This window comes from Thamnophis sirtalis, unplaced genomic scaffold (assembly GCF_051295495.1).
Source record: "Thamnophis sirtalis isolate CommonGarterSnake01/CBP01778 unplaced genomic scaffold, rThaSir2_p1.2 scaffold_4, whole genome shotgun sequence".
In the NCBI taxonomy this organism is placed as follows: Eukaryota; Metazoa; Chordata; class Lepidosauria; order Squamata; family Natricidae; genus Thamnophis; species Thamnophis sirtalis.
The window spans coordinates 139,632,985-139,650,395 of NW_028261384.1; the positions used below are offsets into that span (position 1 = coordinate 139,632,985).

Here is a 17,411-nt window from a genome sequence, read left to right on the forward strand (position 1 = left end):
GGTGAAGGGTGTGGGGTTTGCAGGGAAGAGGTGGAGGAGATATCAATGCAAGGAGAGAGGAGGGGTCATTGTTTATATGCTGGCCTCTTGCCAATCACCAGGAGAAGTTGAGTTCTAGTAGGCACGCAAGCCAGCTGGGTGACTGGCGAACAACTAGGAGACAGTGAGTTCTAGTTCCATTTTAGGCATGGAAGCCAGTTGGATGACTTTGGCCTAATCACCAGGAGATGGCGAGTTCTAGTCCCACCTTTGGCAAGAAAGATAGCAGGGTGACTATGGACCAATCACCAGATTAGGAGTTTAGGAGTGCATGAAAACCAGCTGGGTCAATCACTAGGGGTTGGTGAGTTCTAGTCCTGTTTTAGACAAGAAAGTCAGCTGGGTGACTTTGGGCCAATCACCAGGGGATAGTGAGTTCTAGTCCCGTGTTAGGCAAGTAAACTGCTTGGGTGACTTTGGGCCAATCACCAGGAGACGGGGAGTTCTAGTCCTCCTTTAGGAATGAAACCCACTTATGTGACTTGGCTGACCAGGCGCTCAGCCTCCCCCACCTTTTAAACAAATAAAAAGATCTTGAATTGTACAAAGCAAAAGCAGGATATAAATCCCAAAACTGTTCTTTTTTTAAAGAGAAATTAAACTTCGATGCGTGCCGTCCCCAAATTTTTATCAACCCGATGATGAAAATATGAACAGCTTTAACTTTTCTTCACTCAAATGTTAGGGGTCCTCAACGTACGACCATCACGGAGTCTAGAATTATGACGAAGCTGTGCCGATTGAGTAGACCGTATGCCATTTTTGATTGATTTTCTTTTTTGCAATGGTCGTTAAGTGAATCACCAGGTTAAGCGAAGCCATTTTCTGCCACGGACGTTGGTCGGAAATCAGTTTCCGGCCCGCAAAAATTGTCCTTTCGTCTTCGTTTCAACCCGCTAAGTAGACCGGTTGTAAATTGAGGATTATGGTCGTATGTCGAGGTCTTAGCAAAGGCGGAGTGGACAAGAATCAAGACACGCCCCCCACCCCCAAGGAAATCCCCCCAGACCCCAGAAGACGCAGTGACGGTTGTGAAACGTTTATTGAACATTTATTAGCCACAAAATGACAGGGATGAATGGGGAAAAAAGACTTAGGGACCTGGGGGGGGCGAAAACCAGCAGACGGAGCCTTATCCACATGCAGCGGGACGGAGGCTGCACCCCGATAACTTAAAAGAACACCCTGTTCCCCAAAAAAACTCAATCCCTCCCCCCTTCCAACCTCTCCAATGACGGCTTGCAAAAAAAACAACAGACATCTGGGGAGGCGTCGGTGGCCGGCAGGATACGCTCACACCTGACGGGCCTCCCGCGACACCTCGAGGAGTGGGGTGAGGCTCACCCACATCCGGGGGCTTTGGGGAAAGTGGGGTGGTGCGGCGGGGATGCCATCATCGCAGGCCTCCACGCAGGGCTAGGACCAAGTGAAGGACCGAGCCGCCCTGGATCTTGTAGTCGGAGGCCGTTTTCTCATCATTCCTGCGGGGGAGACAAAAAGCAGGGAGTGAACCCCAATTTTGGAATGGGGGTGCCTACCCCAGACACCTATCTCATTCATCTTCTTTTAACAACCCCCTCATCCCTTGCGGAGTGGAGTCAGGGCAACTGACTGAAGCTAGCAGAGTCTTTCCTGGCCGGCTGCTTTCCTGTTGCCAGAACTGAGTTTTGTTCAGCAGTGATATTCTCACCGTGCCCACAGAGAGAAATATCCGCTTCTACCTAGGCTCAAACTCACAGCCTCCGGATTGTGAGGCAAGAACTCTAGGCCACTGCACCACACATATATCATGACTTGGATATATTAGAAATCTGGTGCCCAGGAGGTGTGGTCTTAGGAAAAATAAAGGATCTATTGGATCCCGGATCTCCGATTCCCCAACAAGCCTTTTTTTAAAATTGCCAAGATAAATCCAATATTTTAACATTAATTACTTCATTAATAACATGCTTGATTCAGAATTTGGATGTGTGCGGATTTCACTAACGCACTGATTACACTCAACTTGAGAAAAATGAGCAGATAGCATCGTTACGTAAGATAATTTGGATTTTTCCACTCAAAGGAAGAAGGGTACGAAACAAAGATTTCACTTATAGAAAGTCCTTGATTGGCAACCTCTCGCTTGAAGTGTCCCAGGATTTTGCGGGATTCCCCTTCCGACGAGCAAAGTCAACGGGGGGAAACCGGGTTCGCTTAGTGGCCATGTGACGAACTGAAGAACTGCCAACGATTCGCTTTACGAACGTGGCGAGGAAAGTCGTAAAATGGAAACAAAACTCCCTTTAACCAACGTCTCGCTTAAGCACGCTCAGTTGCGATCGTACGCCGAGGACCGCCTGTATAACTTCGGCGTTGAGTATTAGATTCTTTCGAGAATTAAGAGTCGAACTTTGGGGTTCTTTGGGGTTTGTGGGGAGCTTTGGTTTTCGTCCAGATGTTTTGTCACCAACCTAAGGAATGTCATGAGGGTTGGGAGAATGAAGATGGCTGGTTGCCAGATCAGTTGTGATCGCGGGTGAGGTTTCTTCCTTGGTGACAACGTTGTGACTTCCCTAATTGTTTATCTGGTCTTGTTTACTCCATATCTGGGTGTTGGCTGTGAGGGAGAATGTCTTTCTCGGTTGTTTTGTCCTGATCTAGGGTTCCCCCAAAAAGCAGGAGATAGATTCCGGACAAAACCCCTTTTATTAAATGAATGTGAATTCCCCTCCTTCGCATTCAGCCAAGGCCTGGCAAACAGTCTTTCAAAGGAATATTTATGACCACAGACCTTATCTAGCTTGGAAAGCTGCCGTGTCAATATTTTCCCAATGAGGTGCTGTGCAAGGAAAGACTGGGCAGAGAGTCTCTGAGATTCACGGACAGATCTTCACACTCCTGAATCTAACGACCGATTTTACGAATTGTTTCCTGCAAACTCCACTCCCCTTTCACTCCTCTTTTATGTCCTCTGGGAGGGGCCATTCATCGTCCACCTGTGTCCTTACTCTGTCCACCCTGATTTCTTAGCTGTTCTTTGTTTCTGGCTGCTCTGCGCATGCGCACACTGGGAACAGGCTCCAGCTGTTCTTCTGCCTCACTGATGTCCGACTCCGAAGGTAGCTGATAACTGTTGGACGGCGCTGGCCCCCTCTCTGCCTCCGACACAGAGCTCTCATCCGAGCCTTCTCCAGCCTCCAGGACTGGCCCATGCTCCTCCCCAACCTCCTCACTGTCCGAATTTGCTACTAGCTCCGCTGTCCACTGATGGGTCACAACACTTCTTGACCTTTGACCACAACTGAGCCCCATATGTATGTTGCTAAATGAGACAGTTGTTCAGTGAAATTTTGCCCCATTTCCGGTTCCAAAGGAGCCGAGGTGGCGCAGTGGTTAGGGTGCAGTACTGCAGGCCACTTCAGCTGACTGTTATCTGCAGTTCAGCGGTTCTAATCTCACCGGCTCAAGGTTGACTCAGCCTTCCATCCTTCCGAGGTGGGTGAAATGAGGACCCAGACTGTTGGGGGCGATATGCTGACTCTGTAAACCGCTTAGAGAGGGCTGAAAGCCCTATGAAGCGGTATATAAGTCTAACTACTATTGCTATTGCTATTTTCTTGCCACAGTGGTTAAGTGAACGACGTCAGTCTTTTAGTTGAGAACACGGTTGTTAAATGAATCTTGGCTTCCCCCTACCCACTTGACTTTGCTGGTGAGAAGGTTGCAAAAGGGGGGTGGGGGCGGCTGTCATAAATACGAATCAGTTGCCAAGTGTTCGGATTTTTGATGATGTGACGCTGTATTCGGTGTGTAAGACGCACCCAGATTTTCAGCCTCTTTTTTGAGGGAAAAAGGTGCGTCTTATACTCGGAAAAATACGGTACTCTCCTTGGTTAAAACTCACATTTGCTTGCCGCTGTAGATGAGTCGCTGCTGTTGAGGTGGGATGCCCTCCTTTTCTTCCACTCGCTCTTTTATCCTTTCCACCTGAAAGGGAAGAGAGAAAGGGGGGGGAAAAAGAGAGTAAGGACTATTTCCCCGTAGAGCAAAGTTCTTAACTTCCACCCAGTGGGAGGAGGGAAGGGCCGTAACAAGCAACGTGGGATGATTTTAAACCGGCGTTTTGCAACCTTGGCAACGTCACGATGGATGGACTTCAACTCCCAGAATTCCCCAGCTAGCCTGCCAAGCAGCCCCTTATCTTCAAGTAGCCAAGTTTGAAAACAAAAAACAAGTTTTTAGCTGCCTGGGAGGCAAATTCACACAATTCTGAAACTCACTTGAGAAGACCGCCTACTGCCAATTACCTCCACGCGACCTATTAGATCTCATCGGTTAGGCCTCCTCCGAGTTCCATCTGCCGGTCAATGCCGACTGGCAACTACGCGGAGGAGAGCCTTCTCGGTGGTAGCTCCGACCCTATGGAACGATCTCCCCGTGGAGATTCGTACTCTCGCCACCCTCCAGACCTTCCGCACAGCCCTCAGAATCTGGCTATCCCGTCAGGCCTGGGGCTAAGACTGTAACCCGCCCGAATGGTATGAATGTTGTGTTTTTTAATTATGTATTGTCTTATATGTTAAAAAGTTTGTCTCCCCCTCCCCCTTGGATTGTGAGCCGCCCTGAGTCCCCCCAGGGAAAAGGGCGGCATATAAATAAACTTCTATCTATCTATCTATCTATCTATCTATCTATCTATCTATCTATCTATCTATCTATCTATCACAAAGCTTCACCACCTCTGTAACCTACTGTATATTTCTCAAGCTTCACCACTTGAAGATGGGTGGACTTCAACTCCCAGAATTCCCCATGCTGGCTGGGGAATTCTGGGAGTTGAAGTCCACCCATCTTCCAGTTCTCCAAGACTGAGAAACATGGCTGTAATGTTGAATTCTGCTCCAAGGGTTTCTCTAGGAATTACCTGGAGGACTGAGGAAAAGAGGCAGGGACTTCCATCCTGGGACGATTAAGATCTTAGGGCCTGGTGGGGGAATCGAAAAGGAGTTCTGGATAGAGTGCAAGTCGATGAAGGCAACCGATGGGTGAAAAGATGGTTGAGAAGGAAAATCGGCCAACAGATACACGCTAAAGAGAGGAAGATGAATTGAAGGATGTAGAGTGTGGCTGAATCCTTCTCTCTATGGAAGAGAATCCTTTGGTCATCCTGGCTAAATTCCCTTCCCTGAAGTTATCTGGAAAACAACCAATAGAGCTGGAAGGGACCTTGGAGGTCTTCTAGTCCAACCCCCTGCTCAAGCAGGAGACCCTCAACAATTTCAGGCAAGGGGCTGCCCAGTCTCTTCTTAAAAACCTCTAGTGACGGAGGCAGCCACAACTTCTGGTGGCAGGCTGTTCCACTGGTTAATTGTCCTCACTGTTAGGAAGTTTCTCCTTAGTTCCAGATTGCTTCTCTCCTTTAGTTTCCACCCATTGCTTCTTGTCCTGCTTTGGAGAATTGCTTGACTCCCTCTTCTTTGGGGCAGCCCCTCAAATACTGGAAGACTGCTATCATATCCCTCTCCAGTCCTCCTTTTCTCTAGATTAGCCAAACCCAGTTCCTGCAACTGTTCATTGTACGTTTTGGTCCCCAGTCTTTTCAGAAGCATACAATTTGTAAGATCTGCTTAGATTAGATTAAATTATCTTCAGTTGAATTAAATGATCCAGCTCCCTAAAAAGCAGAGACATCACTCTGCCAACAAAAGTGGGCCTAGCCGTGGCACGACAAAACCGCGCTCGTCAAAAATAGCGGTGATAAAACCGCGTTGCTAAAGCCGCGACGTCATCACCGCGACGTCATCACCGCGGCGACAGAAGGGCGCTTTAAAACAGCGCGGCGGCAGAAAGCCGATTTAAATTAAGGTAAGGGTTAGGATTAGGTTTAGGGGTTTGCTTTAGGGTTAGGTTTAGGGTTAGGTTTAGGGTGCTGAGTGCTTCGGAAGGCGCGGATTTGCCCTCCGCGGTTATGTCATTGCGGTAGGGTCGCCTTTTTCCTTAGCGCTTCGGATGGCGCGGATTTGCCCTCCGCACTTATGTCGGCGCGGATAAGGGCTTCGCGGTTTTGTGGTGGAACCGGCCTAGCGAAGGCTATGGTTGGCTGTGAAAACTGGATCTTAAGAAAGGCTGAGTGCCAAGGAATGGAGGCCTTTGAACTACTGTGCTGGAGAAGATTCCTGCGAGTCCCTTGGACTGCAAGGCCATCCAACCGGTCAGTCCTAGAGGAGATCAACCCTGACTGATCTTTAGAAGGCCAGATCCCGAAGAGGAAACTCAAGTACTATGGCCACCTAATGAGGAAGGAAGGAAGCCAAAGAATGGAGGCCTTTGAACTCTGGGGCTGGAGAAGAAGACTCCTGCATTGAGTCCCTTGGACTGCAAGGCCATCCAACTGGTCAGTCCTAGAGGAGATCAACCCTGACTGCTCTTTAGAAGGCCAGATCCTGAAGAAGAAACTCAAAGACTTTGTCCACCTAAGGAGAAGGAAGGACTCACTGGAGAAGAGCCTCATGCTGGGAACAATTGAGGACAAAAGAAGAAGGGGACGACAGAGAAGGAGGTGGCTGGATGGAGTCACTGAATCTATCAATCTATCAATCTATCAATCTATCAATCTATCAATCTATCAATCTATCTATCTATCTATCTATCTATCTATCTATCTATCTATCTATCTATCAATCTATCTATCTATCTATCTATCTATCTATCTATCTATCTACAGTATCTATCTATCTATCTATCTATCTATCTATCTATCTATCTATCTATCTATCTATCTATCTATCTATCTATCTATCTATCTATCTATCATCTATCATCTTCTAAAACCCAAATACTTCGCCACCTAATGAGAAGGAAGGACTCCCTGGAGAAGAGCCTCATGCTGGGAACGATGGAGGGCAGAAGAAGAAGGGGACGACAGAGAATGAGGTGGCTGGATAGAGTCATCAAAGCAGTTGGCGTGAGCTTCAATGGACTCCAGAGGATGGTAGAGGACAGGAAGGCCTGGAGGAACGTCGTCCATGGGGTCGCGATGGTTCAACTCCCAACTAACAACAAGCCCCCTAATCACCTTAGTTCCTCTTCTCTGCACTTTTTCTAAAGTCTCAACATCTTTTTTTCTTGTAAGGCGGTGACCAAAACTGGACGCAGGATTCCAGGTGTGGCCTTACTAAGGCTTTATAAAGATTGTAGAAAGAAGGGAGTGGTGGGGGCATGGTGGAGGGAGTTTTCCCCCCTATTTTGCATAGAAGCTCCTCCCTTTCCCACAAATACAGACTTTCGGAGGACGGGGAGTGAACTGCGTTTGAAGGCAAAGCAGGACAGGGAACACGGATAGATGGCAAGATCAAAACCCACCCCATTCTTTTGAGGGCCGATACCTTGTCCGTCGGTTCGATATCGATCTCGATCTCTTTCCCCGTCAGCGTCTGCAACAAAAGAAGAAGAAGGAGGGAAAAAAAAGGTTCATCAAACCACCATTGTCCACTCCCTCCGCCGAATCCCACTCTGGTTCAGTTCTAAAGAGAGATGGGCATGATCCGCTAGCTTGGTATCTCTGGAAGCTCCTCTCCCTGTTTATGCAGGAATCAAAAGGTCTTTCGTTCATCGAAGTTTCTGGCTTAGATCCTATTTGGATAGGGGCACACCAGAATCTGGCTGGCTTTTATAGAATAGAATAGAATAGAATAAGAGAGTTGGAAGGGACCTTGGCGGTATTCCATTCCATTTCTATATTCTACTCTATTATTCTATTCTATTGTATTTTATTATACTATTCTAATCTCTTTCACTCCATTTCCTTATTCTATTCTTCCATTCCAATATTCTATTCTTCCATCCCATTCCAATATTCTATTCTATTCTTCTATTCCAATATTCTATTCTATTCTTCCATCCCATTCCAATATTCTATTCTATTCTTTTCTATTCTTCTATTCCAATATTCTATTCCATTCTATTCTTCCATTCCAATATTCTATTCCATTCTATTCTTCCATCCCATTCCAATATTCTATTCTATTCTTCTATTCCAATATTCTATTCTATTCTTCCATCCCATTCCAATATTCTATTCTATTCTTTTCTATTCTTCTATTCCAATATTCTATTCCATTCCAATATTCTATTCTATTCTTTTCTATTCTTCCATCCCATTCCAATATTCTATTCTATTCTTCCATTCCAATATTCTATTCCATTCTATTCTTCCATCCCATTCCAATATTCTATTCTATTCCATTCTTTTCTATTCTTCCATTGCATTCCAATATTCCATTCCATTCTATTCTTCCATTCCAATATTCTATTCTATTCTTCCATTCCAATATTCTATTCTATTCTTCCATTCCAATATTCTATTCTATTCTACTCTTCCATTCCAGAATAACAGAATTGGAAGGGACCTTGGAGATCTTCTAGTCCAACCTCTGCTTAGGCAGGAAACCCTACACCGCTTCAGACAAATGGTTATCCAATATCCTCTTAAAAACCCCCAATGTTGGGGCATTCACAACTTCTGGAGGCAACTTCTGTTCCACTGACTAATAGTTCTCACTGTCAGGAAATCGCTCCTCAGTTCTAAGTTGCTTCTCTCCTTGATTAGTTTCCACCCATTGCTTCTTGTTCTGCCCTCAGGTGCCTTGGAAAATAGTTTGACTCCCTCTTCTTTGGGGCAACCCCTGAGATATTGAAAGGCTGATATCATGTCTCCCCTAGTCCTTCTTCTCATTAAACTAGACATACCCAGTTCCTGCAACCGTTCTTCCTATGTTTTAGCCTCCAGTCCCCTCATCCTCTTTGTTGCTCTTCTCTGCACTCTTTCTAGAGTCTCCACATCTTTTTTTACATTGTGGTGACCAAAACTGGATGCCGTATTCCAAGCATTATAAAGTAGTATTAATGCTTTGCGTGATCTTGATTCTATCCCTCTGTTTATGCAACCTGGGATTGCGTTGGCTTTTTTGGCAGCTGCTGCACACGGCTGGCTCCTATTTAAATGACTGTCTACTAGGACTCCAAGATCCCTCTCCCAGTTACTACTATTGAGCGAGGTACCACATATACTGAACCTATCCATTTGTTTTTTTTAGCTAATTTATAGCTAACAGAGGAAACCCTCACGTCTTTTGAGTTACCACCTGTGCCTCCGAGAAGAGCCGGCTTCTAATTAACATCCAAAATGACTATCTCTCCAAGCTATTAATTAGATTTAGGCCTGAAGACTCTCCCAGTCCTTCATCATTGTTGATTTAGTTCGTATTGCGGCTATTAATACTTTGAATTCAAATGCCTGAACAGGATTTCAAAGAGGAGAGGAAGACGTTTGCTTAGTGAATTGGTATTCAGATTGGTTTGCTTAGTGAATTGGTATTCAGAATAGCGCAACAGCATTGGAAGGGAACGTAGAGGTCTTCTAGTCCAACCCCATTCAAGAAGATGATCCTGTACCATTCTTGACAAATGGCTGTCCAGTCGCTTCTTAAAAAACCTCCAGTGATGGAGCACACAACTTCTGGTGGCAAGCTGTTCCACTGGTTAATTGTCCTCAATGTGAATTCCAGGTTGCCTCTCCCCGTGATAAGTTTCCATCTGTTTCCTGTCCTGCCTTCTGGTGCTTTGGAGAAGGTAGCTAGCTACCAACCAACCAACCAACCAACCAACCAACCAACCAACCAACCAACCAACCATTATTATTATTTTATTTATATACATAAAAAGGCTGTATGTATGTATGTACCTGTTGTGGCCCAGCAGGAGCCGTTGGAGATGCCACCAGACTCCGACAACGAGGGGCCCTATGAGTCAGCTCTGGAGGACCCTGGATAGGGTTCCGACTCCGAGCAGGGCGCAGAGAGGCTGGTTGGCCACCAGGAGGCGCCTGAGCCTTGGACCAGTGGGGAGGAGACAAGGGAGAGTGATCCGGACCCCAGTAGTGAGTTGTTCCTGGATGCCCGGCATCAAAGAGCTAACAGGCGTCAGGAACAGTTACGCAAGTACAGGAGGTAATGGCACTCAGCTGGTGGTCATTAGGCTCCTCTCCAGACTATAAAAAGGACTGCTTGTGCACACGCCGCTTTTCAGAAGTCAACGCATTGACTAAAAGTTGGAGAACTTTTGTAACTAGCTTGGCAAGCTGGATTGCTGCCAAGGTTTGTCTGAGTTGCTGCCAAGGTCCTTATCTGTTTGTTATGCTTGTTTTTGGTTTCTTGCTATTAATTCCACTTAATCTTGTCTCGGCATTTGTTACTGGACGGAGGAGGGGGTCAGAACAGTACCGTATGTATATATGTATGTTCCAGCATAACTCTGGAGTGTCTCGAGCAATTTCAATCAAACTTGGTGCCCAGATGAATTATTCTCTGGAAACAAATACTGTGGGGGGTAAGACTCCCCTAACACCCCTTGGGGTGTGTTAAGATACATCCTGTTGTGCCTTTAAATGGCTTCTACTGTACTGTCTTAAAATGGCTTCTACTTTACAGTGCAGTGGAGTTGCCATGGTAACGGCTTCACCGTAATCCACAGGAGGGCTCGCTCTAGTAAGGGGGAAAATCCAACATTAGAAATTATGTTTGTTCCGGACATTTTCCTCCTATAAATTAATATCCGTGCAACCTTGGGTTATTGTCTAGCAATAATATTAAACCTGTATGCTCCCTGACTTTCAATGTCTCCGGACAGTTCCCAACCATTACAATAAAATCAGTAAGATTTAGCCAGAAGGGCAAAAGATGACAAGAGCAATGAAGTGAGGGGGATTTCATTCTCCTTTGTTGGAGCCTGGGAGAAAATCAAAAGTATGATGAAAAGTTAGAAACGGTGAGAATCCTCTGTCTTCTAAATGGTAAGAGTGTCGTCTCCTCGCAAGAGGGATGAAAATTTAGTTGGCCGGAGTCGAACAATCCATTTTAGGGAATAAACCGGGAATCAAGCCTCTCAGAGCCACCTGACCCGTGTGATAAATAGCAAATAAAGTTGATAAACAAAGCAGTTTATATACGTATACGTGGAGAATGCGAGATCATGATTATGGCTGGGATTGGTCCACAGTCAGCCAGATGTTCAGACTGGATTTGGCATTTTTTGTCCACCTCTCGAGTCCTTTCCAACAGATGAACAGACTTGGAAGAGACCTTGGAGGTCATCTAGTTTAACCCTCCGCCCAAGCAGGAGACCCTACACCATTTCTGCCAAGATGGCAGTCCAGTCTCTTCTTGAAAGCCTCCAGGGATGAAGCTCCCACAACTTCCGAAGGCAACTTCTGTTCCATGGGTGGATGGTTCTCACGGTCAGAAGTTTCCTCCTTATTTCCAGGTTGAATCTCTCCTTGGTCAGTTTCCATCCATTCTTCCTTCTCTGGCCTTCGGGTCCTTTGAAAAACAGGTCGACTCCCTCCTCTCTGAAGGCATCCCCCCTCAAATATTGGAAGACTTCTATGTCTTCCCTGGTCCTTCGCTTCACTAGACTAGCCAGGCTCAGTTCCTGCAACCGTCCATCGTTACGTTTTAGCCTCCAGTCCCCTCATCATCCTGGCTGCTCTTCTCTGCACTCTTTCTAGAATCTCAACATCCTTTTTATAGTGTGGTGACCAAAGTGGATGCAGTACTCTAGGTGTGGTCTTACTAAGGCTTTATAGCGTGGTATTAGTACCTCCTTTGAACTTGATTATATCCCTCTGTTGATGCAATTTAGGATTGCATTGGCTTTTTTTGGCTGCTGCCACACATTGGATTGGATTTATTACATTTATATGCTGCCCTTTTCCCCGAAGGGGACTCAGGGCGGCTCACAATTCAAGTCAGGGAAGGGGGTACAGACAGGGGATAAAAAAGACGAACATAACAATACACAATTTAAAAGCACACAACAGCCATACCATTCGAGGAGGGGGGCAAAAGCATTGCTGGCTCATATTTAGCAGGTTGTCCACTAAGACTCCAAGATTCCTCTCAGAGAGACCACTATTAAGCCTGGTTTCACCCAGTTTATATATATCCTTTTGGTTTTTCTTGCCTAAGTGTAAGACTTGACTTTTCTCTACATTGGATTTCATTTTGTTAGAGATGAGGGCCCAGGGTTCGAATCTGTCAAGATCCCTCTGGATCTTGAGACTATCATCTAGGGTGTTGGCTATTGCTGCCAGTTTAGTATCATCTGCAAATTTGTTAAATTCCCCTTCTATTCCCTCATCTAAGTTATTTTTACAATTGACCGATGGGGATTTTTGTCAATGCCGATGGAATTTAAGAGGTGCTCCAGATGTTTTTGGGGTTGCACCCAGGTTGCCTACCACTATTAGTCCTACTGTCAGCCTCTGCTTTGCTGTTGCTTGAAGAGCCAAGGTGGCGCAGTGTTTAAATGCAGCACTGCAGGCTACTGCTAGATCAGCAGGTCAGCGGTTCAAATCTCACCGGCTCAGGGTTGACTCAGCCTTCCATCCTTCCGAGGTGGGTAAAATGAGGACCCAGATTGTTGGGGGCAATATGCTGACTCTCTGTAAACCGCTTAGAGAGACCTGAAAGGCCTATGAAGCGGTATATAAGTCTACTGCTATTGCTATTGCTACTGCTATTGCTTCGGCTGCCATGAAACGGGGAGGGAGGGCATGGTATTTGGGAGGGGTTACTCATTGTGCTGGAGGAAGGTTCTGGAGTTCAACTGCCTGTCGGACTACGCATGCGTGGGAGTTTCCCGCCAGGACTAACGGCACCGACATTCCATCTTCGTGATGCCTTTTGAAGTTATCTCACACCTGACACTTGAGAGAATTATGATTGGACTGTAACTGTGATGCCAAGGGGTGGGGAATGGGCTATTCTATATATCAATCGCTTTCGCGCCTAAATAATCAGACTTCGCTTCGCTATGCCTTTAATCATTTATAATTAGTAAAAGTACACTTGATTTCTACACATGGAGTCTCGTGGTCTTCTTTCCTAATTATCTAATGGAGAGGTTCTGACACCTACCTTCCATAGTCGTTCTATTTCTATTGGCAGGTCTTTATATTTTGTTATCTTTTCTTCTCTCCTGCTCTGTGCATTTTTTGGGCCTTTCTTTGTCATGACATTATAAAAGCTCTATGCTGCCCATCTCTAGCAAGTGACTCACAGTACCATAAATAACAGAATAAAACAATGATGGGATTAAAACATTAAAACAGCAGACCTCAAAAAAACATTAAAATTAATATTCAAGCAGAGAAAAAGCTAATGTGTACATGGTATAGAGGTGAGGTCTTGCACTTAAATTACTTAAGTCACCTCCAAAATGGGACACCCCCCTACCAATGCCAGTTGGAAAATAAAATAAAAATAATAATTTCCAGTGTCGAAGAAAAAGAACTGGGGGAAAAAAATCACAAAATATTGCAACCCAGCCATCAAAACAACGCGATTATGGATGAAACATGTGACAGTGATTCTCATCAGGGCACTTGGTACTATGTCCAAGAAGTTTATAAGATACGTCAAGCTTCCTGCAATAACACCAGCGGAACTGCAAAAAACATCGTATATTTTAAGAAGGTACGTGGTTGATAAGGATGCTGGCAGCAACCAGTATCAACCATTAGCACGTCAATGGTATTTGTGATGCATCTTTGAATGTTCAGTTGACCTGAGTTTTATGTTTAACAAATAAAGTGAATAATAATATTAATGAGAATATTATTATTAGTAATAATAGGTTGATACCTAGGACTCTGGCAGCAACCCAACTCAATCTTTAGCACCAGCCAATGGTATTTGTGACGCATTTTTGAATGTTCAGTTGACTGAGTTTTATATTGAATGAATAAAGTAAATAATAATATTGTTTCGCCGGATTTGGCATTGATTACTAGTCAGGCCCCATCCAGGGGCCTAGGACTTCGTAACCTATTTTCGTAATATGCGTGCAGATCCAAGCAGTGCGGCTTTTTGCATTTGACTGATGGTGATTTTGTCAATTTTTAACTGTTTTAAATGTAATTCCAGTGCTTTTGGAATAGCACCCAGTGTGCCGATTACCACTGGAATTACCACTGCTGGTTTGTGCCATAATCATTGAATTTCGATTTTTAAGTCCTGGTATTTTGTGATTTTTTTCATATTCCTTCTCGTCGACCCTGCTATCACCTGGTATTGCGATGTCTATGATTGTAACCTTATTTTTCTCAACCAGTGTGATGTCTGGTGTGTTATGCGACAGTATTTTGTCCGTTTGTATACGAAAATCCCATAAGATCTTAACCATCTGATTTTCAGTGACTTTTTCAGGCTGATGTTCCCACCAATTTGTTGTTGTTTTAATATTATAATTTTTGCACAAATTCCAGTGGATCATTTGTGCTACTGAATTGTGCCGCAATTTATAATCAGTCTGCGTGATTTTTTTACAGCAGCTGAGTATGTGATCAACAGTTTCATCAACTTCTTTGCAGAGTCTGCATTTGGCATCATCAGAGGATTTTTCAATTTTGGCCTTAATGGCATTTGTGCAGATAGCTTGTTCTTGCGCAGCCAGGATTAGTGACTCTGTTTCTTTCTTTAATATACCTGTTGTTAACCATAACCAAGTTTTTTCACTGTACACTTTATCTTTTATTTTTTCCAGAAATTGGCCATGCAATGCTTTGTTCTGCCAACTCTCCATTCTTGATTTTATCACATCTTTTCTGTATTCTTGTTTCGTCTGTTGGGCCTTCAGTAGATTTTTGTTCTTTACTTCGATTAATAGATCTTCTTGACTTTCTTTTAAATAATCAACCAGTGCATGTTTTTCTTCTTCAACTATTTGCTTCACTTGTAATAATCCTCTGCCACCTGATTTTCGGGGCAGGTATAGTCTATCAGTATCACCACATGGATGTAAACTGTAGTGCATTGTCATTAGTTTGCTGGTTCTTCGGTCCAAAATGTCCAAATCAGCTTGTGTCCAGTTAACTATACCAGCTGTGTATCTTATAACTGGTATTGCCCAGGTATTTATGGCCTTGATTGTATTTCCACTGTTCAATTTAGATTTCAAAATTTTCCTAACTCTGTTGGTGTACTCTCGCCTGACAATAGTTTTTACTTCTCCATGCTTGATGTTATCCAACTGCAGAATGCCTAAGTATTTGTAGGCTTCATTTTCGTTGCATTTAATTAGTTGGGCATTGGGCATTTCAATTCCCTCACAGGCAGTGATTTTGCCCCTTTTTATGGATACATTGGCGCATTTTTCCATGCCAAACTGCATTGAAATATCGGTGCTGAATACTCGGACTGTGTTTGGCAATGATTGGATTTCTATTTCTGACTTTCCATAGAGTTTCAAATCATCCATATATTTATTATTATTATTACTGTTATTACTGTTATTATTATTATTATTATTATTATACAATTGTATCACAACGGCCAGTTGTTTCGCCGGATTTGGCATTGGTTACTAGTCGGGCCCCACCCAGGGGCCTAGGACGTCGTAACGTATTTTCGTAATATGCGTGCAGATCCAAGCAGTGCGGCTTTTTGCATTTGACTGATGGTGATTTTGTCAATTTTTAACTGGTTTAAATGTAATTCCAGTGCTTTTGGTATAGCACCCAGTGTGCCAATTACCACTGGAATTATCACTGCTGGTTTGTGCCATAGTCGTTGAATTTCGATTTTTAAGTCCTGGTATCTTGCGATTTTTTCATGTTCCTTCTCGGCGACCCTGCTATCACCTGGTATTGCGATGTCTATGATTGTGACCTTATTTTTCTCAACCAGTGTGATGTCTGGTGTATTATGCGCCAGTATTTTGTCGGTTTGTATACGGAAATCCCACAAGATCTTGACCATCTGATTTTCGATGACTTTTTCAGGCTGATGTTCCCACCAGTTTGTTGCTGTTTTAATATTAAAATTTTTGCACAAATTCCAATGGATCATTTGTGCTACTGAATTGTGCCGCAATTTATAATCAGTCTGCGCGATTTTTTTACAGCAGCTGAGTATGTGATGAACAGTTTCATCAGCTTCTTTGCAAAGTCTGCATTTGGCATCATCAGAGGATTTTTTGATTTTGGCCTTAATGGCATTTGTGCGGATAGCTTGTTCTTGCGCAGCCAGGATTAGTGACTCTGTTTCTTTCTTTAATGTACCTGTTGTTAACCATAACCAAGTTTGTTCACTGTCCACTTTATCTTTTATTTTTATTATTTTTATTATTATTATGTTGATACCTAGGACCTTGGCAGCAACCCATCTCAACCTTTAGCACCAGTCAATGGTATTTGTGACACATTTTTGAATGTTCAGTTGACTGAGTTTCATGTTTAATGAATAAAATAAATATTTATAACATATTTATATCATATTACTATATAACATAATTATTTTAATATAAATATTATGATATTTATAAAAAGGAGATGATCCGTTCTTTGGATGAGCTGCTGCTGGCAAAAAAATAGCTACTCCTCGACTTACGACCACAACTGAACAACTGGTTGTGGCGATTGTGGTGCCTGTGACACAACCTTTGGGGGGGTTGCGTCCCCTCACACAACCTCCGGCTTTTGCACGAGGGCTCCAGCAACCAGGGCGGCCCCTAAGGAAGGAAGGCCGCCCTTCACGGCATGGAGCTCTACCTGTTGGGCTCCTGCCTGCCGGCGCCTCAGAGGCAACTCCCAGAATGCACCGCGGCCGGCGCTCCCAAAACGATGCCGCCCCGGTGCCTCAGCGCACGTGGAAAGAAAGGCCCCTTCGCGGCTCCCCTCCGCCGGAGCTTCCCGCCTCACCTTCACTTTGATCAGCATCTTTCTCTCGCTCGGCCGCCCCGGTTGCCTCTCAGCGCCGCCCAACCTCCGACCTCGGAAGCGGAACTGGCTTCTCTTCGAGGCGCCTCGGTTGTTTCCCGGTCGCTTTGTGACGTCACTTCCGTCCCTTGTCCCTAAATTCAAAAAAAAATCCGGGAGGGAATGCTTCTAAAGATATCCTTCCGCCGCTTGTCGCGCTGCATTATGGGAGACGCTGTCTTTTCTCCCACTGGCGTCGCTGGGATTAAACGGAGGGTGGACTCCGTTTCCCAGCACGCCCCGCGATTCCGTCACAGCTTTTCCTTTTTTGATAGGCTGCTTAAAAGAAAGAGCGCCGATAACGTGAAGGAAGGAGTTATCATTCTATTTCTAATAATAATTAATTATTAGAAATTAGAATTAATAATTCTATCATTATTTAAACCCTTGTTCTACCGCTGAGTTAAAACACTTTAAAAAAAAAAAAACATGGCCGCTCGGAGACAAAGTTGTGACGCTTTGACCGCTGGGAGTTGTAGTTTTTCTTCCCTGATTAGCGTTTCCCTCTGCGCTTGAGGTCCTCCCGCTTGAGCGCGCTCCCTTAAGGGAGATGTAGTTCTAACAGCCCTTCTGCGCT

At 44.6% G+C, this 17,411-nt stretch overlaps 1 protein-coding gene across 1 annotated transcript; it reads right to left on the reverse strand.

Annotated features, from left to right (window-relative positions):
* Window positions 1-1,062: 1,062 nt before the first annotated feature.
* NEDD8 (NEDD8 ubiquitin like modifier) lies at window positions 1,063-16,916 on the reverse strand. The gene is made up of 4 exons (XM_087714257.1): window positions 16,778-16,916; window positions 7,407-7,454; window positions 3,926-4,008; window positions 1,063-1,520 (listed from the first exon to the last, which is right to left on the reverse strand). The coding sequence occupies exons 1-4, from the start codon at window positions 16,793-16,795 to the stop codon at window positions 1,433-1,435; spliced, it is 237 nt and encodes a 78-aa protein (XP_087570383.1). The 5' UTR covers window positions 16,796-16,916; the 3' UTR covers window positions 1,063-1,432.
* Window positions 16,917-17,411: the final 495 nt, after the last annotated feature.